General features: G+C 46.5%; 1 protein-coding gene across 3 annotated transcripts in view; it reads right to left on the bottom strand.

Annotated features, from left to right (window-relative positions):
- The window catches only part of Ptk2b (protein tyrosine kinase 2 beta), a 108,614-nt gene that overhangs the window by 30,441 nt on the left and 51,435 nt on the right, over window positions 1-26,738 (bottom strand). For all 3 annotated transcript variants that reach the window (XM_027926832.3, XM_034635876.2, XM_027926835.3), the window contains one exon: window positions 19,679-19,919. In XM_027926832.3, the coding sequence (XP_027782633.2) occupies window positions 19,679-19,882 (204 nt within the window). In that variant the 5' untranslated portion in view covers window positions 19,883-19,919. The remainder of the gene's footprint in view (window positions 1-19,678; window positions 19,920-26,738) is intronic.

Here is a 26,738-nt window from a genome sequence, read left to right as displayed (position 1 = left end):
TGCCCAGGCAGTTGCTGTTCTTACCAGGAAGGGCCGAGGTAGTTTATTATTTAGATTTCATGATTTTTTTTTGTTGTTATTTTTTACCATGCCTCCCAAGAAGTTCTCTAATTTAGTAAATGAAATGCAGTTAATCTCTTAATTGGAACAAAAAGAAGGAGATATGACATCTTTTTTTCTCTGAAGAAAATCTGTTTCTTTCTATCTCCACTAGGAAAATGTTAAGCTAATATTAAAATAATACGACTATGAAGGAATGCCCAGGTGTTCATCTGCCCAACCACATGCGTGTGTCCAGCTACCTCCTAACAGGATGCTAGAAGACCCTCAGCCTAAAACCTCCCTTTGCCCTCAGGAGAAAGTTGACTACTACAGAGAAGTTGACTACTGCTCTGTGAGAGAGCTGGGGAAACTGAGGCACAGCATGCACATGTCAGCAGTTGTAACAAATCAGCATGGGAATCAACTGAGGCTCAGGATGTGGAAGAGGGCTCTGACCTAGGGTACCCACTGGGAAAGGGACGTGGGTAAGAGGATGTGAAGTAGACAGTTTCATCACTCTCCACCCACTTATACCACTCATCTGTACCACTCTGTCCACAAGGTCCTTATGATATGGTACCCAGAACCCCTTTTCCCTCCTGAGCCCCACCTGGAGTTCCCACTTCAGGTGTTTAAACTGAGAGCCTTCCCTCTTCCCAATTAAAACCGATTAGGCTAATGTCTAATTTCCTTAGGGCTGGGCTCCCTGTGCTGTTTGTTATTGAAAATCTTTAACATATGTAAGGTAAACAGAGGAGCATAATAGCTTCCCTTGTACACACAGCCCAGCCTCAGCAATGACCAACATTCTGCCCCTCCTGCTTCATCTGTGCCACCCCCTACTCTCCAACTGTGACTCAACTATTAATTTATTTTGTGGTTCTTCTTTTAAGGTAAAACTTATATACATTAAAATGCACAAATTTCAACGGTATGATTTTGACACATGAATGCACCTGTGAAACCCACACACCAATTAAGAAAGTCAGTTTTCCAGATCCCTGGAAAGTTCTCTCTTCTCCCTCCTCAGTCATCCCTCGTGGCTCACTCCCACCTCTCCCTCCCAGGAACCACCCCCTCCAGAACTTCACGTAAGCGGGATCATTTCATAGGTGCCATTTCTTTTGTGTCTGGCACAAGTTTTTTTCACCGAGGATAATATCTGAAATTCCCCCACATTGTTGTATGTATCAGTAATTTCCTTCCTTCCTTCCTTCCTTCCTTCCTTCCTTCCTTCCTTCCTTCCTTCCCTCCCTCCCTCCCTCCCTCCCTCCCTCCTTCCTTCCTTCCTTCCTTCCTTCCTTCATTTTTGGCGGACACAACATCTTTGTTTGTATGTGGTGCTGAGGACCAGGCAAGCGCGCTACCACTTGAGCCACATCCCCAGCCCCCACTAATGTGTTTCTTTTTATTAATGGGTGATGTTCTACCTTTAAAGAAAACACAATATGTTTATTTAGCCCCCTACTCTTGGAAATAGGGGCTATTTCTAATTTTGACCATTGTGAATTAAATTGCTATGAAAACGAATTTACAAGTATTTTTGTGTGTAGATGCTGTTATGCCTTTGAATAGACACCAAGGAGTAGAATTATTAGGTCAGTGTATGTGTGGCCTTATGAGAAACTGCCACGCTTGTTCCACTTTTGTGTTTCCATCATGACACGAGGCTTCTGTTACCCTGCACCTTCTCCAACATTGGGTGCTGTCAATCTTTCTAATATGTGTCATCTCAGTAGGGAAACTGAGGTACGGCATGCATGTGTTAGCAGATCTGTGTGGGAACCACTTGAAGGGCAGGGCTAGTAGTATATTATTGTGCCTTGATGTGCATCTTCTGATGGCTAATGACATTGATCACATTTTTACATGTGTATTGGCCATTCATACTCTTTCTTTGTAAAGTGTCTGTTCAAGTCTTCTGCCCCTTTTTCTATGTTGTGTTTTCGTGATTGAGTTTTAGGAGATCTTTATACATTTTAGCTAAAAGTATTTCGTATGAACTTTTTTACTAATATCTTCTCCAGATCTGTAATCATTTCCATATTAGTGTCTTGATATCTATAATTTATCAAAAATTTCTTTTACGGTTAGTGCTTTCTGCATCCTAAGAAATCTTCACCTGCCTCCAGATCATGAAGATATTCTGTGTCTTCTTTTATAAGAGTCATAGTTTTGGAGCAGTGGTAGAGTGCTCACCTAGCACAGGTGAGGCACTGGGTTTGATCCTCAGCACCACATAAAAATAAATAAATAAGAATGAAGGCATTGTGTCCACCTACAACTAAAAAATATTTTAAAAAGATTCATAGTTTTAACATTTACTTTTAGGTCTGTGATGCATTTTAAATGAATGTTTCTGTGTGGTGTGAGGCAGGGATAAAACACTTGTTCATATAGTTCTACAGTCATTTGCATTGGTTGTTAACTTTCCTTTCCAAATGAATGGTTTTCCTGTCTTTGTAGAAGATCAATTGGCTATCTAAATTTAGGTCTATTTCTGAATTTTGACTCCTTTCTATTGATCTTTCTTCACACCACGCTGATACCATAAATGTACACATTACTGTAGTTTTAAGGTTCTTAAAGTCAAATGGGATAAATCTTCTGTTTCTTCCCAAGATTATTGGTTTTTTTAGATCTTCACATGTCCACATTGATTTTAGAAACAGCTTTCCCTTTTCTTTTCCAGAACTTTGTAGCATTATTATGATTGAGACTGTGTTAAATCTCTAGTTTAATGGGGTGGGGACGCAGGGATGGATCTCTTAACAGTACTGAGTCTTCCAATTCTGAACATGGTATCTCTCAGTTTATTTAGATTTCCTTTAGTTTCTTTAAGTAATGCTTTATAGTTTCCAGTTATAGGCTTTAGTCCTAAGTGGCTGGTGTATTTCGATGCTTTTCTAAATTGGGATTTTTAAAAGTTGATCATTTATTTTGCTCACCCTTTCTGCGACTCCCTTCTTGCTGCTCTGCCGGCCCCGGGTTCTAACCTCTTACCCCTTGGGTTAACAAGGCTGCTGCTTTCTGCCTGAGCCCCTCCCAGACTGGAGAGTGTCCTCCAAAGAAAAGCCAGGCACTCCCACTCATTCATCCAGTCCATGTCACAAGAGCAGATGTCCCTCTTGGTCTCTGCTTGCTGTCCCTCTTGGTCTCTGCTTGCTGTAGGCACTCTTCAGACCTTAGAGATGGCTTTAAAATTTTGTCCTGGTTTTATCATTGTTACCTGCAGGAAGAGGAGTCCAACCAAGCTATTTCACTGTTTTTGAAATCTCTGTGCTATTTTATGAACAAATCTGTGTCCTCTGCGAATGGAAGAGGCCCGGGGAGCTGAGAGCTGCTTTCAAGTCACTAACAGCCAGACAGCAGCACAGCCACTGTCAGGAATAGCCAGCTCTGGTGCCACTCTAGCAGTGCCCAAGCACTCACCTGTACCCAGCTAGATGTCCTGGGACAACACTGATGCTCTCTGGATTCCGTTTTTGTTTATATATTTATTTATTTATTGTTTTTAAATCTAGAACATGGGGAAAATGTCAGTATTTGGAATGGTTTTGTGAGAATTAAATTAGTTAGGACTCTTTAGACTATCACTTGACTCAAGGTAAATACTAAAAACACAAACAAATGAAACATTGTTTTAACAACAACCTCATGCAAAGTCTGGTGCTTCATACACTAGATTGGGAAAACAAAATTTTGGAACCTCCTGTTCCACTCCTCTTTTTCTTTTCTTTTTCCTTCCCTAGGAGGTGGTGGCAGGGCCAAAGGTCAAAGTGCTGAGGCTGAGGGCCCAGAGCAGAGTCGCTAGTGATTGGGAGATTGGCTCCACCCAGGGGGCTGAGCAAAGAAGAAATCTGTGAGGGTGCTGGGAAACTTTTACTGCTGGAAGGAGTACACAAACTGTGGAGAGGGGAAGGCTAGAGAGGACCCCGTATAAGGAACTGGAATTAGAAATAGTGTTTGACTCACAGTTGAAGACAAAGAGAGAGAAAGAGACTGAGCTTTGTTTACTGAAAGGGCTTAGGGGCAAGGACATTCCATAGTGATTTGCAAACCAACCATCAAGTCTTAGTTTCCAGATAAATACCCTTCTTCACTGAAAGTTATCTAAGGTTCCTTGGAGAAATGGGTGATTCCAGGGCTGGGGCAGAAGAAAAGAGAAAAGTACAAGATGAGCCTGAAACATCATTTTTGTGCCAGGAAAAGAGAAAATGTTTAGAGGACGTTGGGAATATATGACAATGAGACAGAATGAGCTTGAAGGGACCCACCATGGCCAAATCTGGGACAACCTAAGTATTAACATATAATGATAGAAATTACATCCCATGGAAAAAATAGACTCTGAATAGATAAATAAATGGGGGAGAAGAGGATGCTTTTCTTCTTAGTAGAAGGCCAACTAGTAAATGTAAAGAAAAGGATGGAAATAGAAATCACCGTATGGCAACAAGCTCAGTGTTGGTTAATCAGCTCAGGGTTCATCAAAGGATGATGAAGTTGGAGAGTGGAGTTCTGATGGTGGGCAGGGGATTGACAGTCTCTGGGCCTTGCTCCTCAGACACCAACCAAATACAAAAGAAAACCCGGCAGACATGAATGGCCCAGTTGTCCAGGTTAGCAGCTCCCAGTTTAGGACAGGCAGCTCTAGCACTCTTCTTGCCTCCATGCACCAAGAAAAGCACAGTTTTACTTCTGAGATGTTCCTGCCGAGAGTTTGAGGCCCAAGTCTGGTGATGAGACCCCAGGGTAATGGGTCTCCCCAGAGTCCCTGTGGAACAAAGGTTTGAGGAACTCTTCCAAATTGGAGAAAACCGAAGAAATATGACAGCAATGTATGCTCCTGGACTGGGGGACATGGACATGGCTGGCTCAGTCGGATGGAGTTTGTGGGTTGCACAGTGACGTCAGGGATATGGGCTGAATGATGGTGTCAGGGGTGTGGGTTGTGTGGTGGTATCAGAATAACACTGACTTCCCAATTTACATGGCTGTAGCGGAACTTGGCAGGAGAGTGCCCTTGTTTGGGGAAAATAAACACTGGAGCATTTTAATAATGGGCAACATTGCTACAACTTGCCCTCAAATAGTTAAAAAAAAAAGATGAAGGGCATGCTTGAATGTGCTTGAGAGGAAAAAGAGCTAGTAAATAAAGCAGATGACATTGGAAAACTGTGGAACCAGAGTGAAGGTGACTTGGATTCTTAGCGCTGCTTTTTCCAATTTTTTGTTAAATCTGAAATGATTACAAAATAAAAGGAGAGGAGAGACCCCTATAGGACCTAGCATATGTGAAAGAAAGACCCTATATCAAGGGGATAAATAAAACTTCTGTCAGGCCAGACAGAACCTTGCTGTTTTCCGAGGTGTCTGAGAGGGGTTGGACAGAGTCCAGCTCTCCGTTTCATGGTTGGTGAAACTTTCCAGGACCTGCCCTGGGCAAGAAATTTCCAGGTTTCTTTCTTGGAAGTGAAAGATTCTGTAGAGAAGAGAGTGGGGTAACTCTAGGTCCTTGGAGTGGAAATTCATAACTCCTTGCTTAACAGATGCTCGTAGAAAGATAGATTTCAGCCCCAGGAAAGGAAGAACTTGGGAGTTCTCTAAGCCGAAACACACTTTCTGGGAGGCTGTCCAGTACTGGGAAGATTCTTATCAGGGACAAACCTGATGCTCCAGGAAAACTACCAACATGACTACCACTGGTCACTGAGGTTGTATGGTAAAGAATCTGGCTATTCTCTTATTCTCTGACCTTGGTTCTGGGGAAGGAGCCTCTAGACCTTTGGAATTCCCAAGTGATAGGATTGCCTTTGAAATTCATGGTGGGTACCTGGACCACACTTGAATCTATGCTAATGAACGGAGAGGGACCCTAGATGATTTCAGGATGGGTCCTGGTCAACCATGTTTCAGGCTTTCAAGTTGGAAAGACCAACTCTGTGATTAGAGGGTTGGAGCTTTGAGCCACATGATGGCCTGACCTTGAAGGAGGGAAGGAAGCTGGAGATTAAGTTCAGTGTGGCCAATTATTCAATCAACCATCCAAACAGGCCCCCATAATAAACCCTGAGAAAACCCTGGACACTTGTGCTCAGGTGAGCTTCCTGATTGGTGATGCATCCTAAGGACATGGAAACTTCATATTTGGGATCCTCTTGGACTTTGTGTTATGCATTTCTTCCTTTGACTGGTCAAAACTAAAATCATTCATGTGTATGGCACTTTCCTGAGTTCTATGAGTTGGTTTGGTGAAACTTAAGCAGATAGTGGGAACTCCCACATCCATAGTCAGTTGATCAAAGTGTTGGTGGTCTGGGAATGCTGGAGCCTGCATCTCGGGTCTGAGGGGAGGGGTGTCCTGTGGACTGTGCCCCTAACCTGTGAAGACTATATGGACTGCAGAATTTGCATTGCAAAATGGGCTGATCCTTTAGGCACAGCAGGGAGATAAAAGAAGATTGATGACCACAAGTGACACAAAAAGAACAGTAACTTTGGAGTTTCTCAAACCAGGGTGTGAATCCCATTCTGACACACTTTCAGCAAGATAGGACAGTCTCCTCCCTGTTGTTCTCTATTGAGCTGCAGAATGGTTCTTCATTCAAACCATCTGCAACAATCGACCCCATTCACACCGTGCAGAGCAAATTAGGGGCTCCAGCATCGGCATGCAGAGCTCTCGGCTGTGGAGAAACTTATATTTTGTAGGTAGAATAAAGTGGTTGAGTTTCAGGGAGGAGTTAGAGAAGGGCAAGCCCGGGGCCTTGGGGCCACCTTCCCTGTGATGGCTCCCGTCGTGGTCCTGTCTTCTGTGCTCCCTGCTGCTCTCTGGTACCTGCACAGCTTCTCAAATGGTGGGAGCAGCAACATGGGTGCTCTACCCACTGCTCCTCACCTGTCACTAATGAGTCAATATTTCTTTCTCTATTAATAAATTACTCCTTTAAAATGACAGTACAAGATGTATACCTACTCACTCAATTGCCATATGGAACACGATTTTTTTAAAAAATGGTCTTAGTTTTCTCAGTTGCTCTTTGGATAAGCCCAGGATTTGTTTTCTGCAGGAAGGCCTGGTTTGCCCTGGATGAAGCTTCCAGGCACTCAGCCTGCCCTTGGTGCACAGCCTGGATGTGAGAAGCCTTCTGGTGCTTTCTTGCAAACGTTGGCATTTCCAGGGCTTCTCTTTCTATTTAGCTAATGATGATCTATTTGCTTTACCAAATAGCGTGAAGACCTCCCCCAGAAGTCTTCTCCTCTCTCCCCATTCTCTGGCTTTTCCTCTTGTAGGTCAGAAACAAAGAAAGAATATGACTGGGTGTCTTGTCCCCAAGTGCAGGAAAACTTACAGTCATGCACTACATAGGATGTTTTGGGTCAATAATGGACCACATATAGGATAGCAGCCACACAGAGTATACCATCTGGTGACATCAGATGTGTGTGTAAGTGTGCTTTACAGGGTTCACATGAGGATGAAATCACCTCGAGATGTATTTCTCCTGTCATTGAGTGACACTCGACTATGCTCCCAAAGAGAAAGGTCATCCAAGCACTTATCTTCTCCATTTACTTTCTCTGTCTTTAACCACATCGATCACACTGAGGTACTTCCCCTGTATCTCTGAGGTCTATTTTCTCAGGCTCATCTGTTTTTAGGCAACACCTAATCTTTTTGTTTTTCTTGAGCTTATTAGGCATACTGTATGTCAGTGGCTGGATTTTTTCAAAACAATGTGATAAATGAGGTCCCCATCATCCTCCACTAGGATTACTCTTTTGCAAAAAGTGGTCCTTGCCTAAGGTCACATCCCTGATGGGGGATGGCTCACACACAGTGACTGGTCAATAGATAGTCATCAAGGCCTGTCTTTTCATCCCGACTGGGACAATGTCACTGAGCTGCCCTAGCTCCAGAGTGAGTTGCATGTGGAATAGACTGTGTCACAGCCTAGCTTTCCCCCAGCTGATCCTGCATCTCCTATTCCAGGTGCATCTTGTGAGAGTCCTTGTCCACACTTCTTCCACCCAGGCCTCCAAGCCGGGTCTGCCTCTTGGGAGTCCCACTGGGACTCTGGCTTGTAGACTATGTTCTGGGCTTGATTCAGTTCACCCTCCTTACTCATTGCCCTACCAAGACCAAACACTCCTCTTTTTAAAGATGACAGAATTCAACCTTTAATGAATAAGATCTACTTAAGCCTTGGTTCAAGAGAGTCTTGCATCAACTTTGTCCAAAAAGGTGTCACTCTGAGACTGAGAACAAATTTAAAGCAAGTGACTTGAATTGAAAATTCCCATTGGTTCCTTGTTTTCTATATGATAACAGGATAAGAACCAAACTTTCTGTAGCATTAGGATTAAAAGGCCCTTTGGAATGACCCTCCACATGTTCTTCTCAGTCCTGTCTCCCCCTCTTACACACAAAGTGCCTAGCCCCAGGGCTGGTCTTTCCACCCTCACCACAGCATGCCATTGCATTTCTCTGTGCTTGACCACATCTTCTTCCTGCCTGGCTCCCTCTCTCTCCTGACTTCTCTTGGAGATCTCCCAGTCATCCCAGGTGTCCTTTAAGGCCCAGTCTATACTCTAGGTCCTCTGGAAATCCCTTCCTGACTGCCCTTGACAGAGTTCTTGTTTTCTCCCTGAGATTCCAAAGGACTTTGCTTATGAATCCAGCAAGATACTGTTATGGATTGAGTTTTGTTCCTGCAAAAAGACACATTGGAGTCCTAAACTCTAGTTCTTGGAATGTGACCTTATCTGGAAATAGGGTCTTTGCAGACTACTCAAGCTCAAATGAAAACTTTAGGGTGGGCTCTAATCCAATATGGTTAGTATCCTCAGAAAGGGGGAAATTTGGAAACAGAGAGAGAAACACACGCAGTGGGAATGCCAGGTAAAGATGTGGGATTTGAGTGACACATCTGCAAACCAAGGAACACCAAAGCATGCTGGAAAATCATCAGATGCTAAGAGGCAAGAGAGGGTTCCCTTAAGGTTTCAGAGGGAGCGTGCCCTGCTGAGGTCTTGCTCTTGGCTTTCCTGCCTCCAGAACCGTGAGATGATCCATTTTCATTGTTTTAAACCACCCGTTGGTGAGACTTTGTTATAGCAGCCCTGGGAAACTAATGAAGACATTTTTCAATATGAATTAAAGCAACAGCCTCTGTCTGTCCTTTGATAAGACAGACACCAACAGTCATTTTAGTTCTAATTGGTAAATGGTTCTGAGAATTTTAAGAAATTTTGGTACCTATCTTAACAGTGATCTTCCAGTGATACCTTTCCAATAAAGATTTAAATGTATTTCCAATTATTTGTAGATGTCAGACTAACATTTTCTGGAGTGTGACACTGTACGAAGACTGGCTGGCCTTATGTGGATCACAGAAACATAAAGAGCTTAGTGCAGTGGTTAGCATGTAGTAGGTGCTTGACCTGGCCCAAAGGTCAAGTCAACCTGAAGAGCTGAACTGATGGGCTCAGGAAGTCTGTGATTGAGTCTTGGGGTTGGAGCATCTCTCCAATGAGTGAGTGGGAGCTGGTGCTTAGGCAGAAACCCAGTAGGTAGGGGCCAAAGGAAGGGGCCGCAGTTGTGGGCCGCAGTCACTCAGTACCTGCCCAGCTCCAAGGAAGGGGTGCAGGGTGAAGAAAACAATCTTTAGAAAGGGACCCCAGGGTGGCTGGGGTTGTGGCTCAGTGATACAGCACTTGCCTAGCATGAGTGAGGCACTGGGTTCGATCCTCAGCACCACATAAAGTAAAATGAAGACACTGTGTCCACCTATAACTAAAAAATAAATATTAAAAAAAGAGAAAGGGACCCAAGGCTGTTGGCCAGCTGAAGCCAGTACCAGCAGAGGCGGGTGAAGGGTGTAAATGATAAATGATCCTGTGGGACAATCAGGCCATGGTCAAAGCTGATGCAGACATGCCAGCTGGATGAAAGAAAGAATGCAAAAAAAAAAAAAAAAAAAAAAAAAACAAAAAAACCCAAACCACTTCCTTCTGCTCAGAGCAAGAGCCATGAAGGGCTTTAGCCCCAGCACCCCACTCAGCCCAGCAGCAGCTTCCCTTTTCCCTTCTGTAGTGAGACCAGAAGTAGGCGCAAGGAAGCCGTGAAGAGGGAACAAGAGGCTTCTCTGTGGCTGTCTTATGGTGCTGAGAGGTGCCCCCCCCCCAAAAAAAAAAAAAAACGCTCTGTTAAAGATAAAACCATTCTATCAAATATTCAGATTTACTAATATACCGCCAGGTTGGGCCTTTTGCTAAGTTTTGGAGGAATGATGGATAATAAAGATTAGGAAGGAAAGTACCAGGTGGATTTCATGTATTTCTTCAAAAATTTCTGCCTGTTAAAGTAATGACTTTCCAATTCACTGTGAAGTCAACATGTAGCAAGCATGTGCCTCGGCAGGAGGGGTGGGTGACAGAGGTTGCTTCAGTGTGCAGGTAAAGCAGGTTTTTCTCATGTGTGGTGATGGGTCCCGGGCTCCCATTTTACTATAATGCTCCACAATTGTCATCAATGAGTCTCAACAGGCACCACTGACATTTGAGGCAAGAAGTTTCTTAGTCGTGTGGGTCTGTTCTACACCCATAGCTACAGCCCACTGACAGCCACGCCCCAAACCCCAATTGTGGTGACAGTGATGACAATGTGGACTTGTGGCCATTCTCTTTGGGCTTTATAACTGGAACCCATTGGTCCATCCATCATTAAATAAGGACTCATTAATTAATTCAGCAAATTGGAGGAAGTGAAGGAAGTAAGAGAGAGGGGAACAGAGCTGCTTTTTGGAGAAGAGCCTTCCAGACAAAGGGTCCAGAAAGCATGGAGGGCCCTGGGTGGGAGGACGTGAGGCTCCGCTGTGCTTGGTGCCACAGGAGCCGGGGTGGAGACAGCATGGAGGGAACTGATGGGAGGAAAGGTCGGGGGGCTCAGCCAGGCATCAGCAAATGTTTTCTGTAAAGGGCCAGAGAGAAGATATCTGAGGCTTTGTGGACCATAGGATATCGGTTGCAAATACCTAAAGCTGTTACTGTAGCTCAAAAGCAGCCATAGATACTACGTGAGTGTGGTTGTGTTCCAATAAAACTGTATTTACAAAAATGAGAGCAACAGGATGTATTTGGCCTGCAAGACAATGATTGCTTGTAAACCCTGTTGTACACCAAGATGAGACTGTGGATTTTGAGTGAGATAAGTAGCCACTGGAGAGTTTAAAGCAGAGCAATGATATGATCTAAGCTATGCCTTAAACATGTCCCTCTAACTGACCTGTGTTTTAAAAACTCACCATAGCTGCTACCTATAGGGTGGAGCATGTGGGGCTAAGGGCAGAGCAGTTAGCAGGCAAATGTGTTATTCCAGGCAAGAGATGCTGGTGGCTTGGACCAAGAAAGAGGTAATGAATGGTTGAAGGGAGTCAGGATCTGGGTGTTTGTGATGGTGGAGCCTGACAGGACTTCCCAACGGACTGAATAGAGTCTGAGAGAATGAACGAAGTCATGGACAACTCTAAGGCCTGAGACGTGGTTGGCAAAGAGTGGAGCGCCAGGTAATGGAAAAGACTGAGGAGAAGACCGGTGGTGATGTTTGATTCTGCACATACGGTCAGTGGAGACGGCAACCTGGCAGGTGGGGAAGAGACTGGGAGTCGTGGGAGACTGGAGTCAGAGGTACACATGTGGCACCACTTAGGTTAGAATCATAGGTAGGGGACCAGAGGAGATCACCTGAAGAGTGACAAAGCAACACCCTAAGGGGTCACATGCCTGGCAACATCACAGGAAGCCTCACATTAGGGCACACAACTGCAGGTGGCCATCAGCTGAGAATCCTGGGATGTGGAGAGGAGGGTAGACTTGTGTCAGCCAAGTTCAACGGTCATTTCCAACACCAGCTGTGCGTCTGGGTGGAGTGTGTGTGTGCAGAGAGCTCACACTTAGCTCTGTACATCTGTATGTCCTGGTTTGTGCTAGCCCACATGCAGAAACCAGTGAAAACACAGTGATCCTGAGAGACAGCTATCGGGAGTAGAAGAACGGGGTCCCCCAAAGTATGCCTATGTCCTAACCTCCAGAACATCAAGGTGACCTCATTTGGAAAGGGGGGTCTATATAGATGTAACTGAGTTGAGAATTTCAAGATGAGGTCATTCTGGACTGTGGTCATTCTGGCTCGTAACCCATATGGCAATGTTCTTATAAAAGACACACAGGGAGAAGGAGGGCGTGTGAAGACAGGGGCAGAGACTGGAGCAATGCTGTCATTAGCCAAGGAATACCTGGACTATCAGAAGCTGAAGAGGCAGAGAAGGATCTGTCCTAGAGCCCTCAGAGAGACCAAGGCCCCACTGACACCTTGATTTGGGACTTCCGGCCTCCAGAACTGCAAAGGAGCCACTCCTGTGTGTTTGAAGCCCCGGGTTTATAGTAATTTGTTATGACTGAAATAGGAAACTGATTCAAAGGCCATCTGAGTTCCATGTCCTCAACACATAAGGCATAATTTTTAAAAAAGTGATGGAAGAACAAAGTAATAAAAGTTAGCATAACTTATCACTCTGAAAGCATTCGGTTTGAGGTGATAAAAGCCTCTAACAAGGACATTTAGCAAAGCAACCACCAGGTTAAAAATAGAAGCGAAAGCTTAGACACCTGACTGCTAATTTGTCGATGTCATGAATCTAAGCATACAGATAAACAGAGGGGCCCAGAACTCTGCATGTTTGCCTTGTGCTTTCCTCCGTAGGTGTCTGTGTGGGTGGGTGGCCAGGAGCACTCACAGGAAATGGGGAGGGTGCAGAGAGGAGGAGGCCTGTGAGTGTGCCTCTTTTATATTATTCTGAGTGTCTGTGTGGTACCAGCTTGTGGCTTCCTGGCTGAGCCTTTCCTCTCCTGTTCCAGTGACGTTCTCATGCACAGGGGGCTGGCCTTCTATAATTCCATCTATTCTCATTAGGGTAGGTTTTCTTTTAGGACAGGTAGCCCTTCCCTCCTTTCCTCTTGTACCCCACCTTGCATCCCAAACTTGAGGCCTTGCCCTAGCTGCATCTGAATGAGGGCAGCAGGAATGCTCTGGAAACCAAGAACCTGGACCAATGGTCTGAAGGCCAGACTGCTCCTCCAAACACAGGGAGCTGCTGGCCCTGTGTCTCTGTCCCTTGGGCTGCTGAAACAACATACCACAGACAGGGCAGCCTAAACAACACTTCTTATAGTTCTGGAGGCTGAGAAGTCCAAGAGCAAGGTGCCAGTTCTTGGTGAGGGTCCACTTCCTGGCTTACAGACAGCTGCCTTCTTGCTGTGTCTCCCATGGCTAAGACAGAGTGTGCTCTGGCCTCTCTTCATCTTATAAGGGCACTAATCCTATAATGGGGGCCCCACCCTCATGGTCTTATCTAAATCTAATTACCTCCTATCTTAGTCTGTTCCTGTTGCTATAACAAAATACCTTAAGAGGGATAATTATAAACAACAGAGAATTACTGCTCACAGACCCGGAGGCTGGAAAGTCCAAGATCAAGGTACCAGCAGATTCACTGTCCGGTGAGGGTTCCAAGATGGTGCCTTCTTGCTGCATCCTCACACAGCAGAGGAGAAGGGAAGAGGATACTTCCTTCAACCTCTTTGTAAGGGCACTAATCTCATTCATGGGGCCCCACCTTTTGATGCTATCACACTCAGTATTAGGTCCAATGTAGCCTTTTGACCAAGTAGCTCCCAAAGGCCCCACCTCCAAATGCCCCCACATCAGGGGTCAGGACTGTACCATGTAAATTGGGGGGGGAGGAGCACAAAACATCCAGTCCGTAGTACACTGTGCCACATGAGGTGAGCGGTTTAAGCTTGAAGCTAAGTTGGATGGGTATCTGATGGTGTCACACAAGCATAAAGCACACTTGGGAACTGGACTCTGCCCTCATCCCGTGCCAGGGAAGCCACACCCAGGGACCACCCCTGCAAAGCAGAGACTCTGCTGTGGGTGGGAGGAATGCATCTGGAAGGACAGGAAGGACACAGAATGGCTTGAGTTCCTGCCCTCCTGGGGATGCAAATATGAATTCCCAGTGCAGTGACGCTTCAGGAAAAAATGAAGATGGATCTCAAATGTGGCTTTTCAGCCTAGTGGAGTCTGGCTGAGGGACAGGTTAGGAGTGGGGGTCCTGCCGGCAATTCTGCATTGCACCATATCACAGACGAATGCCCACTTTTTGCTTACTGCCCTCCTGAGAGAGAAACAGATGGTCTGATGATAGGGATGCACACACGCACAGAGTGGGTCTGCTGGTGACAGCCAGAGGGAGAAGACACCACGAAACAGGCAGTCAGTGTGCCAGGCACGGGGAGGACAGAACATGGCACTTAGAAGCAGGTGACCAAACAATTCAACCTCACATGCATCGTACTTTGGGGATTGGCAGGGACACTCCTAATGGTTATCCCTGGACATTATGTGTAAGCTGGGACTGAGACAAACCAGGACCTATAGTCAGCCCTCCCACCCAAAAGAGAATGAGAAGAAAAGGAGAGGGAGAAGGGGAGAGAGAGGAGGGGGGCTGCGTGCACGTAATCATGATCATGAAGGAGACGCCCCATGTGGGCACGTCTGGGTGATGCTCTGCCAGTTGTTTTCAGAATGTCATTTTAGCCCCTTTCCCAGACAAGCAAATTAGCACGTTAGAAGAAAATAGAATGATATAAGCCTCTGCTTGCTACAGAGATTCAAAGCTCCCAAACAAACACAATTTCCTCTGAATAGCAAACCAAAGGGAAGTGGAAAAATCAAGAAGAGCCAAGTATGGTTTTCATTTGGAACATTGCTGAGTCTCTCCAGCACCTACCTGATTTCTGAGGGGTCCTAGGCACCAAAGCCAGGGAGTACTTTCGTGATCTTGAACGGAGCAAGCATCACGAGTCTATTGTATTTGCACAGGAGTAAGTTGGGAATAAAGATAACTCTACGAAGTCAGCAAGTACGCCTGGAGTAACCATGTTTTGGAAACACGCTCCGGCAGGGGCTGTGCCAGGGTGAATCTCCATTGCTTCTATTTGATCAGATGCAGCCAAGTGTGGGGGGGGTGGTGTTGGAATTTCAGGAGTGTTCTTATGGAAGGACATGTGCTTGGCAAATCTGGAAGTGCTGGCAGCATTTTGAGTACTGGGAGGATGGTGAAAGAAGATATGGAGCTGGATATGAAAAATTGGTTGAAGTCAAAGCCAAGCTAGGGAAAGGAGGCTGTCAGGAAGTAGAGGGAGGGAGGCACTGCCCCAGGAGAATCTCAGTCAAGGATGCCAGGTCTGGGTTCCCTACTGGACATTCCCTACTGGACACATCTAGTGGGCTCTGAATAGCAAAACTAGTCCTTGGTGTTCAGACCCAACTCTTCTGTGTTATTTGTTCTCCTCAGCCCTGTTTCTTCCTGTCAGAGCTTTTGCCTCAGTTTGTAATCATTTGTGCTTTGGTTTGAGTCAATTTCGGTCTCACCCTTGGCCAGGAAGCCCTGTGAAAGCAGAGAGTGTACCTGTGTTTAGGGGTACTCTGCTGCCCCAGGCCACGGCCAGCACGGTGCCAGGCATGGGCACCCAACTCTGTTCGTGGAATGGAAGATGGAATTATTCAAGACTCTTTCCTCAGTGACCTCATCCACAGCCATGGTTTCAACCACCACCTTGAGGCTGACCACACTCGACTGTCTGTGCCCACACTAGTTCTCCCCTCCAGAACATGCACCAACGGTTACTCAACATTTCCATGTGAAAGTGTTAAAGCACCTCAATCACACTGAAAGATCTGGAACTGAACTGGGGAACACATCACTCCCCACCCAGTTTCTCCTCCGGTGTTCCTCATCTTAGGGAGGGGGCCCTGTCCACCTGAGCCAGGGCTGCCACTCTTCACACCTCCCTATCCCTCATTCCTGTACCTCCCATCCATCACCAAAGCCTGTCACTTCCATCTCCTACATTCTCTGGATATCGATTAAATTACATCAGCCTCTTCCCACAAGGGATGGAGTAAAGATCGAAACTATTAACATGTTCTAAGAAGCCAGTCTTAAGAAACTCTCAGCCTCCAACCTGCCATGCACCTTTCCACTTGAGGACTGCCACATGTGGTATTGCCTGGGCTGGTGACTTCGTTTCTCTTGCCTTCTCCTCTTTCCTTCACTTCATGGTCAAAACTGTAAAATGCTGTTATCACCATCTCTACTCGACCATCATTGTACAATGATTCCTGCCCCCGTCTCTCCACCGGAACTACCCAGCAAACAGTCACCCATGGCACCTGCGGCTGAAGGCAATGACCCTATTTCTGCCCTCCCCTGCCTTGACCTCTCTGAGCACCTGACACTGCTAAACACTCCTTCCTTAAAGCCCCTCGGCCTTTGGCCCTCCTGACTGTTCTCTCCATTTTTTTTTTTGACTCTTCTTTTCCTTCATTTGCTTCTCTTTCTTCCTCAGTCCTCTGGAAATCGACTTCCCCGGGTTTCCCAACTAGAACCCTTGCTCTTGCTCAACTCAACCTCCATGGCTGATTTGCCCTCCTGCCTGGCATCCAGTGCATGACAGTGCCAAATCCTTACCTCGAAGTCCTTTCTCCCTCCTAAGCTCCGGGCCCACGTTTTTCTGTGGAGGTGCTTCTAACACACTTCGAACACACCACAAGTGGAGCTGGAATCTCAAGGCCCTTCCTTTCTGTGCTCCTGTCTGAATGAATGGTGCCAGCTCCCATTCAGCTGCCCAGGCAAGAGCTTGACTCATCCTTGTCTCTTTCCTTTCTTTCCCTCCCTACATCCAGTTAATCATCAAGTCCTGTTGGCTCTGCCTCCCGAGACGCACTCAGATCGGTTGACTTATCTGTTCCCAGTGACGCTCCCTTAGTTCAGGTCCTCATCAGCTCCCTCCCACACAACAGCCACCACTTCCTAACCCACTTCCCATTGGCCAGCTTCTTTCTCTAACTCTTTGTGTTCTGCTGCCAGGGTTCGGGGAGAAAAGTTCCCTGAATGATTTTTCAGAAGACTAGTGGACCAACTTTTAAAAGAACATTTAGAGCATTTCTTGAGGTAGGAAACAATACTTCTGAGCCCCTGTCTCAGAGGCTCACTGGGCATATTAGCTTATTAAAGGTTCTGAGGCAGCTTGCTATAAAAGAATCTGTTCAGAATTGTTTAGCCAAGTATCTTCTAAGCTTCCTTGAGATAAGACCCTTTCTCCAGGGCAACCTCATTAACGTCTTTCAGAACACCATGTGCTATTTTAAAACACTAATGTGATTGTCTTCTCAGTTTGAAAATAAGAAAGATGAATGGATAAACACCCAAAGAAGACAACTTGAACTTCATTCTCTGGGCAATTAGTGATCCTCGGAGATTTTTGAGCAGGGTAATCATCTAATACCCATCCATGCAACCAATATTTCCAATTATTTGAGACCCTGCTGTGCACTAGGTACATCTCATCTACCATCTCCAAACCTACAGCAAGGCTGCAGATGGCCATGGTCCCCAGGGGGCAGACTGAAGTGCAGATGGGTTAAACATTTAGACCCAAGGCCACACACCACTAAGGGTAGGGCAGCTCATGGCTGGAAGTCCAAGTGGCTTTATGGCCACAGATGTTTGTAATAAGCAGTGACATTAGAAGGTGACCTTTAGCCTGCAGGAGACACTGGAAGCAGGAAAAATCAAAATGCTTGGATATAAACTCCTAGAAGGCAATTCCTTCCTCCTGTTCCCTCTCCTTTGTCCCCACACTCCTCCAGGTGATGCCCCCAGAACTGGTAGCCATTCTTGAGCTTGGGCCTTACTGCCCTTTCTGTAGGCCTCCTGCTCTTCCTCCCCTTAGACACCCACCAGGCCATCACACAACTCTAAGAAAATCTCTCTCCCCCTTCTTAAAAACTGGGTGCTATTCCCCAGTGCCTGCCCAACTCCAAATTTCTAACCTGATGTTCTAGGCCTCCATTATCTGCCCTCAATTTCCACCTTGCCTTGACTTGAGAAGCTTTTCTAAATAAATCCCATGCTCCCATCAAGCCAGACTACCCACCATCCAGCAGCCTCCCAGCCTCTGTCTGTGTTGCTCCTTTCTTACCCCAGAGTCTCTGCTTTAAATCCCACCCATCTTTCAGGGCCCTTCTCACTGCTAACTCCATAAAACCTGACCCAAGCTGAACCAACCAGATGTTCTCTGCTTCTCAGCACGAAAGGTCAGTGAGGTGCTCCTCAAACTTGAAGATCAGGTTAACTTCTGAAAATTAAGCTAGTGAGGCTCACAGTGGATGCCATCAGCTATGCACGAAAATGACATACCTGAAGGAAGATCCATGAAGTGGACAGTTAAGAAGATAGGAAAGCTTCCCCCTGGAAGAAGGGGGCCAGGGCTTATACTCAGGCACATTTATGCTCCCATATCAGAAACCATAAGACAAGTAATCACGGCCCTAATCAAATCAGTTACAGGAAACAGAAGGAGTCAACTGAGCCAGAATCCACAATGGGAACTGGCCAGCACAGTGAGCTAATCAATTACGCTCTGCTCGGGTGTGCGGAGGCAGGTGCATGCCGTAACAGACAGCAGGCGGGATGGCGATGTGGCCAAGCTGCCACAGCACCAACCAAAGGAGCCACTCACAGAGCTGAGAGGCACGGGTTTTCAGGACACAGGAAGGTTTGGCATTGCCATGGGGAAGAGCGCACGCAGGCAGCTGCCCCAGAGCTGGGTGCCTTTCCTCCGAGTTCCCTGCTTCCTTGTTCAAACCACAGATCCTCCAAGCAGCCTTCTGAGAACCCATTTGACTTTCCCTTCCATTATCAAGAAGGAATGTTCTGGGCAGAGGAAAGATGCATCCTCACTGAATCCATCTCTTGGGGCCATTAGAGGATCTAATGAGATCGTGAGTATAGAAAGACACACCTAACCGCTCCCATGTAGCCGTTGTTCAATACGTGTAGGTGGTGAAATCAGCCAGTATATTGGAAATCTGCTTTTAATGACAATTTCATATAGACTTAGTTAAGTTGAACTGAATTCCTGGTGTCTAGACGCCTTGATGAAGGTGGGTACCTGGATCTGTTAACAGATTTTAGGACCCTAAGTAGGAATAAGCCCATTGAGCTGTGGCTCTGGCAAAAGGGCCCGGTGACGCCCATCTAGCCCAGGGCATCTCTAGCTCATTACCATCCTCTAAATGCCCTACCAGCTCCATCCTCTAAATGTCCAGCAGAAATCTTAGATACCTTTTTTTGAAAATGTAATCACTTGCATATGCCTCTAATTCCAATTCCATTGGAGAGTATTTGAGGGGGCTTTTAAGTCCTTTGCAGAGCCTCAAATGTCATAAATACTTAATGAGTTGAAATGAATTGAACAAAGACCAAACAAACAATCAGGGGTTCAAACCAAGGCTGTAGCATCTGTCACCCAGGCCCTTAGGGAAGTGGAGCTACACACCTGGAGAGGAGTTTGGCCACACCAGCTGAGAACATCTCTCCTGATGGCAACTTCCCTCTGCCAGGCAGTACAGGAGAGCCTGCTGGGCTGAAGGAGTGCTGCTCGACTGTCCAGGAAGCAGAGGGCGGAACAGACAAACAGAGCGCACAGGTCTCCAGCTTACCTGGATCTCTGTCTGCACAGTGCATTTGACCAGTTTGAAGTTCTTCCCAGGGTTGAAGCTGTTGCTATAGAAGCAAACCTTGAGGATGCGCACATCTTCCTTCTCCACGTCGACGGGTACCACCACCATGGGCTCTGGGGGGCCCTCAGGCCGGCGTAATGTGCCCACCTTTACTCGGCTCAGGGGCTCGGACACCCCGGACATCCTCTCAGACAGCAGCTAGGACCAGCACATCTCAGTCCTGTGGAGTCAACAGAGAGGCAGTCCTGAAATGAGTGCCTACAGGCCCTCATGCCTTAGCCCCCCCCCGGGTGCAACCACCAAGCAAATGACCTATTCTCCTCTTCCTGAGGATCTCCCCTAAAGGCATCCAGCGTTCTTGGATGTTCTTGGGAAGCTGCAGCAGGTGGAAGCAGGATGCATGAACATTCAGGTATAAAATCTGGACTTGGAGCTCCCAAGCACATCAGCCCTCTCCTCTGGAAGCCCCCTCTACCTCCCATTTCTCCCCCCACCATGGCTCCTAGGCAAGGGCCCACACGGAGCTAATGCAGCTGTGAGAGGAGGCGGCCACAGCCTGGCTCCAAGGCACAGTGGAGCAGGAAAGTAAGAAGTGGGACAGAAGAAAATAGCAGAAAGAAACAGGGACAAGGGGGAGAAAGTGGAGAAGACACAGAGTTGGAGAATGGACAGCTCGGAGGGACCTGGAACTGAGAAGGCAAGAGAGGGGCTAGATGGTGAACCTGGCTCTTGAATGATGGCCTGACCATCCACAGCCTCAGCTGCTAGCCAGAGCTTTCATGATAGGAAGCCTGGATCCCCCAGGGACTCACCAAGTAGAGCATACCTCAGCACACCAAGGACTGTTCCCACCCTCTGCCCAGTATGTATGAAAGGGTATTCTGCAGGGTGGGAGGGGCTGGACTCTAAGATTAATCCAGTTCTCATGATAGCCTAGCTGGATGCAGATCAAGCTATAAGAATCCTATGAATCTGTAGTTCACCCCAAATTTCAGCAAACTGGTCCTGTCCTCTGGATCCAATAGGACTTCCAAGGACCTACTTTTTACAGGTCTAAACAGGGTGTGTCCAAAAGAAGTGATGGAAATGCTTTGGATTGATGGTGTCAACTGAAGCTCCATATTGGGGTTACCTGGGAAGTTTTAAAGAACACTAACTCTGGGTTAGTGTCTACAGAAGGGCCACTGAGGTCTGAACACTAGTATATTTTAAATTTCTAGGAGTGTCCTAACATTCACCTGGGGTTAGCTCAGCTCTCATGGTGAAATCTACCCTTACAGAAAAAGATCTCAAAAGATACTATGATTTGGAGGGAAAATTTCTGGACCAGAAGTTGGGGGAAACATGATGAAGTTGGCCATATTAAAAAACAAATGTGGGGTCAAACATTTAAAAAGTGGAATTACAGCCTATGATTTTAAAAAAAAAATTAGACATACTATGCTGGGCACTAGTTAAAAAAGAAAAGATTTAGACAGTCAGCAGCTTTGAGGAACCATTTATTTTAAAAAGCAAATGTGTACTAGGAAGGTTCAAAGAGATATTGTAATGATGAGGGGAAGAGCAGGGCTTGTCCCTCAGCTGAGGGGCAAATGGACAAGGGGACACACCAGGCTCAGAGTTCCCAGGGCAGCCACCTATACATGTACATCTTTATGTACGTATCTATACACTGTCCACCCAGCATCATGGAAGTGTCCACTCCATCTTCCCAGAGACATCACTGAACACATCCAGGTGCCAGAGTCTGCCGTGCAGTGGGATGGATCTCAGTTCCCCTTGACCTGCCACAAGAAATCTAGGGGAGGTCGTTTGAGAGGTGACCCCAGGAAATACCACTCGGAGAGTGCGGAATGTGTGAAGGGAAGGCAAGATAGCACTAAAGAGCTGTCTGGTGAGGGATCCCTGAACAGCTTAGTTAATTCTCCTGGGAATCCTGGGAGCCTGATGGAATATACCCCACCCAGACAGTGAGAGACCTGGGACATTTAGACTCTGCTTCGTACAGCCATTGTCCCCAGCATATCCAGCCAGTTCTACACAAGGGAGAAAGGAGGAATTCCTTAACAAAGATGCAGAGGTGGCGGCTTGGAGTTGAGGGAGAACTCCAAGAAGACGAGGAAATGCTGCTGGAGGGTGTGAAGATGAGAGGGTGACTTGTCCCTAAAGAGCATATACTCCAAATGGGGATGAGAACAGGTCACCATATATAACTAGGTAAACACTACACACACAGCTGGCCCTCGCTTCAGGATTTGCTGTGTCTATTGGGCCTGTGGTCCCGGGCAATTCTGTGTATGAATTAATCTTTATGAGGAAGATTTGAGACAGGTGTCAGGAGGAGGAAGTTGAGTGGCATATGGTGTCTATCCCCAGGGACTAGACAGCACCTGCAATGCACTGATGTGCTCCTTTACATCCGTGTGTGAAACCCTAACCCCCAAGGTGATGGTGTTGGAAAGGTGGGAACTCTGGGAGGTGATGACACCATGAGGGTGGACCTTATGGATGGTTTCAATCAGAGTCTTTTTCACAAGAGACCCAAGAGAACTCTGTCACCCTCTTTCTGCCACATGTATCAGCAGGAAGAAGACCCCCATCAGAACCTGAGCATGCTCACACTTGATCTTTGACTTCCAGCCTCCAGTACTGTGGGAAATAAAAGCTGTTGTTCTAGTCACCCAGTCTTTGGTACTTTGTATAATGGCCCGAACTAAGACAGAACTCCTAGGACTCTAAAACGAAAGCCGACAGCCCGGCTTCCCAATGGCCACTGGGAAACCTGGTCGCCTGTAATGCTGCAATGTCATGCTCGTTAGAACATGCTCTCAAAGCTGGAAAGCAGGGCACTGTACCCATATCTGCTGCTTATACCGCATGCTCCCAGATAGCCTCCGTGAAGGGAACTGGTGTTTCTGAAGCTTTGGGAGCCCCAAGAGGTGTCACCTCAACTCATCCAGCATTCTTGCCAAAGGGTGATGCTCCAGTGAGCACACACAAGACGCTTCAGTGACTTCCTAAAATATCCTGGTAAAAATGTGAGAGAGAATATTTAGGAATAAAATGTCTGTAGGATTCAGAGATCTCACTGGTAGGACCTAGGGAAACTCCATCTTCAGTGTTATATATATCGACTGGCAGGTGGAGTGTGGAAGCAGAGTGGTGTGGGACAGTTAGAAGTCCATGCCTGGGATAGGGACAGGGCAAAGTCTGAGGGGACAGTATTAGACCTGCAGGTGCTTCTGTGCCTAAGCTGCTACAGCTGATGGTACAGAAGCAGAGAGTGCTTTTGAACTTGAGAGAAAACAGGACACAAGAATGTGGAGCAACAGGAACTCTCCTTTACTGCTGGTGGGAATGCACCATGATGCTACCATTTTGGAAAACAGCCTCACAGTTTCCTACACAACTAGACATGCTCTTATGATAAGATCTAGCAATCATACCACTTGGTATTTACACAAAGAGACTGAAAACACATGTCCAGACAAAAATGTACACAGGGATAATTGTAAAAGCATTACTCATAACTGCCCAAAGGCAGAAGAAACCAAGATGCCCTTCAGTAGGTGAATGAATAAACAAACTGTGGTACATCCATACAATGAGATATAAGAACTAAAAACAAATGAGTCGTGGAGCCACAAAGTACAAGGAAGAACCTTAAATATTTATTTTTAAGTAAAAATGTCAATCCGAAAAAGCTACAAAGTAGAATTCCAACTGTATGACATTGCAGAAAAAGTAAAAGTATAAAGACAGTGAAAAGATCAATGGTTTCCAGGGTTAGGGGAAAGGGAGAGGTGAATAGGTGGAGAATGAAGAATTTTTAGCAGTGAAACTATTCACTATGGTAGTGTAATGGTGGATACAGGTATTTATGCTTCTGTCCAAAAAATAGGAAGTACAGCATCAGGAATGAGCCCTAGTGTAAACTATGCACTTTGCTTCTTCAGGGGTACCCCAAACTCTCACTAGTAGATACAGATCTGTAATAAACTCCCCAAACTCTCTGAAGTAGAGTACTGAGAGGAGTCACACAAGAAAGATCCAGGCTACCTGTCCTTGGGGTCTTGGAGAACTCACCCCTCTACACTCCCCATGCTCACTCTGCCTGTGTTTGGGTCCCACCTCACTTTCTGACTACCTCCAAGACCTAACACAAGTAGCTTAACCTCTCTCTGCCTCATTTCCCCCATCTATACAATGGGGACAGGGCTACCTGCTCTATTTTCCTTTTGGAAAGGTTGTGACAATGAAGTGGAAAACATAAATTGATGTTCATTAACAGCATCCAAAAGAGAGTCTCTCTCATCACAGTTATTAGTTGTCTATTTTCCAAAACTTGCATGTGTTCCCGTTATGGTTTGGATGTGAGGTGTCCCCAAAAAACTCATGTGTGAGACAATGCAAGAAGGTTCAGAAGAGAAATAATTGGGGTTTGAGAAGCTTAACCCAATCAGTAAATTAATCCCCTGAGAGGGATTAACTAAGAGGTAACTGAAGGTGGGTAGGATGTGGCTGGCAGAGGTGGGCATTGGGAGCGTGCCTTTGAGGTATATATTTTGTATCTGGTGAGTGGAGTCTCTCTCTGCTTCCCGATCGTCATGTGAGCCTCTTCCCTCTGTCACAGTCTCCTGCCGTGTTGTTCTGCCTCACATCTAGCCCCAAAGAATGGAGCTGGCTGTCTATGGGCTCAGACCACTAGACACTGTGAGCCCCAAACAAACTTTTCCTCCTCTATAATTTCTCTGGTCAGGTCTTTTAGTCACAACAGTGAAAAAGCTGACTAAAACAATTCCCATATTCCCTCGTGCCAATAACTCTCTACAAAGAAAAAAAAAAAGTTCTGATTATCAGCATTTGCCAATTTCCATGGTGTAAATATTCCCTCCATGGCTGATTTCCAGCTACTAACATTTGTCATTGAATGCTGAGTCAGGTAGAGGTAAGCACATTCCTCTAGAAGGCTCCAGCTCCTCTTCCTGACAAGCGAACTTGCTTGTTCCTTTGACTTTTGCCTGAATGTTTGAATTTCTCACCAATAGCCCATCTCTGGTTTTCCATAACTGCAGTCTTCTGACCCTCAATGTGTGAGACAAAACCCCGCCCCTTTCTCCAGACCTCTTTCCTGGCTCTCCCAGCCCTGGCTCCTGCTCCTCCCTTGTCCTGGTCTGCCCCAGATCCACTGAGTGGTGTCAGAGGCGCCTATATGCTGTGGCATTAGCAAAAACCCTGGCCCTGAGCCATGCCGGGCTCCGACTGGCCTCCCAGCCCTCAGGTCTGCCAAAGCCACAAAGAATAACAAACACAAGGAAATGGGCCCAGATTAAAACAGGAAAGGTCTTGATTGGCTATAAGAACTTGTTGGCCCTAACCTGCAACGGGTACTCAAGGAGGCTGTTCAATCTCTGAGTCCAAGAAGCTTCAGGAAGAAAATAAGTTATGTTCTTCCTGAATGGCAAGACATTTACCTGCCTGAAGGAGAGGCGACTGAGGCAGGATGTACAGACCTTGGAGATGTCACAGGTTGTCATGGTACCTGGTGCTCCTGGCCTGGAGAAGATGTTAGGGCTACAGGGGTAAACATCACAGAAAAAAGAGAATTCGTGCCCTTGAAGACATTATAGGTTAATGCTACGCCTTACTGAACATATACTGTGTGCCAGGGAGTTTACACAAATAATCTCTGATTTTCCAGAGAAATTCTGCAGGTAAGTTATATTCGTGTCATGCCTGAGAGAAGAAACAGGCCTACAGTCTTGTCCAGATCACTCAGGTGGCAAGTGGCAGACATTTTGCCTGACTTCAAAGTCCACAGTAAGTAATGTCCTAGTGATGTGTCATGGAGGCCCCGAGGACATAGTTTTTAAATCCAGGTTTGAATGAATCAGCTGTGTGAGCCTTCTCCGTGATGTCACACCTCCCTTCTCATTAATGCTAATTACCAAATGCTGGGAGCTGGTGTCATGTCCTACTACCACGGTTATGGGGTAATGTCACAGCTCTGCCGCTAACTGGCTCTGACGCCCGGAAACATAAGGCTCCCCAACAGTGGCTGGTAGGTTGATGTTGGTCTTGATGTTTTCATGTGTCCATGGCAAAATGGAAAAAATAAGGACACTGCAGAAAATTCATCATAAAGCTCAATTTGAAGGACAGTCCTATTCTAACATCATGCTGTCCACCTTTTCCTGGATTTACAATGCTCATTCATTAATGAAAGGAGAACAACAGGTTTTGGTAATTTGGGCTGGACATGTCTGCCACTTACCAGCTGTGCATCTGGACAAGGTGACTGACCCCTCTAGGCCTTGGTTTCCTTTCTTGGGGCATAAGGCTGAATTCTTCAGAATTTTTCTGGAGAATCAGAGGTTATTTCAGTAAAGTCCCTGGCTCATATGTTTTAAAAATGCATATAAATTGGCAGAAGAAAGAACTGGGAAATGTACTACAAAGACCCTTTCTTAAAAGAACACCTGGCCTTGTAAGTGAGGGACCGGGTGGTCACAGCAGCCTCTTCAGCTTCCAAAGCTAGACAGCTGCCTTCACCTCAAGGCCCACCTTCCTCCCTCCACCCGCCACCTAGGAAGCTCATCCCTCCCTCCTGCTCTGCTCACATGCAGGCCACTGCTCTGGCCTGAGCACTCAGAAGCATGTTCTGTGGAAGGAAGCTCACAGGAGACAGACAGAGCACCAGTCCCTTGGGTCCAGCTTGAAGTCAGAGTGTCACGAGAGGCACGCTTGATTTCCACTCTGTCTGAGTCACTTCCCTTGCCATTTCCCCATCAACACGATGGGGAACACAGGCCTTTCCTATTGCAGAGGCCTGCTGGGTGCAGGCCACTTAACTCATTGTGAGTGGCCTTGCAGTGTCAGGGAGCCATTCCTGTGTCTCTGGGCAAGGTTGGGCCCTGCTGGCTCCACGCGGCGCCCCCTCACTGCCCAAGCCCTTTCAGTCCCCAGTTCCTGCAAGGCGGCATTCTGCTGCCAGCCCCTGAGCCCAGCACTGGGCTAATCCCTTCCCTCCTCTCCAGGC

This window comes from Marmota flaviventris, chromosome 3 (assembly GCF_047511675.1).
Source record: "Marmota flaviventris isolate mMarFla1 chromosome 3, mMarFla1.hap1, whole genome shotgun sequence".
NCBI classification, from domain to species: domain Eukaryota; kingdom Metazoa; phylum Chordata; class Mammalia; order Rodentia; family Sciuridae; genus Marmota; species Marmota flaviventris.
This window is presented reverse-complemented; position numbering and strand designations above follow the sequence as displayed.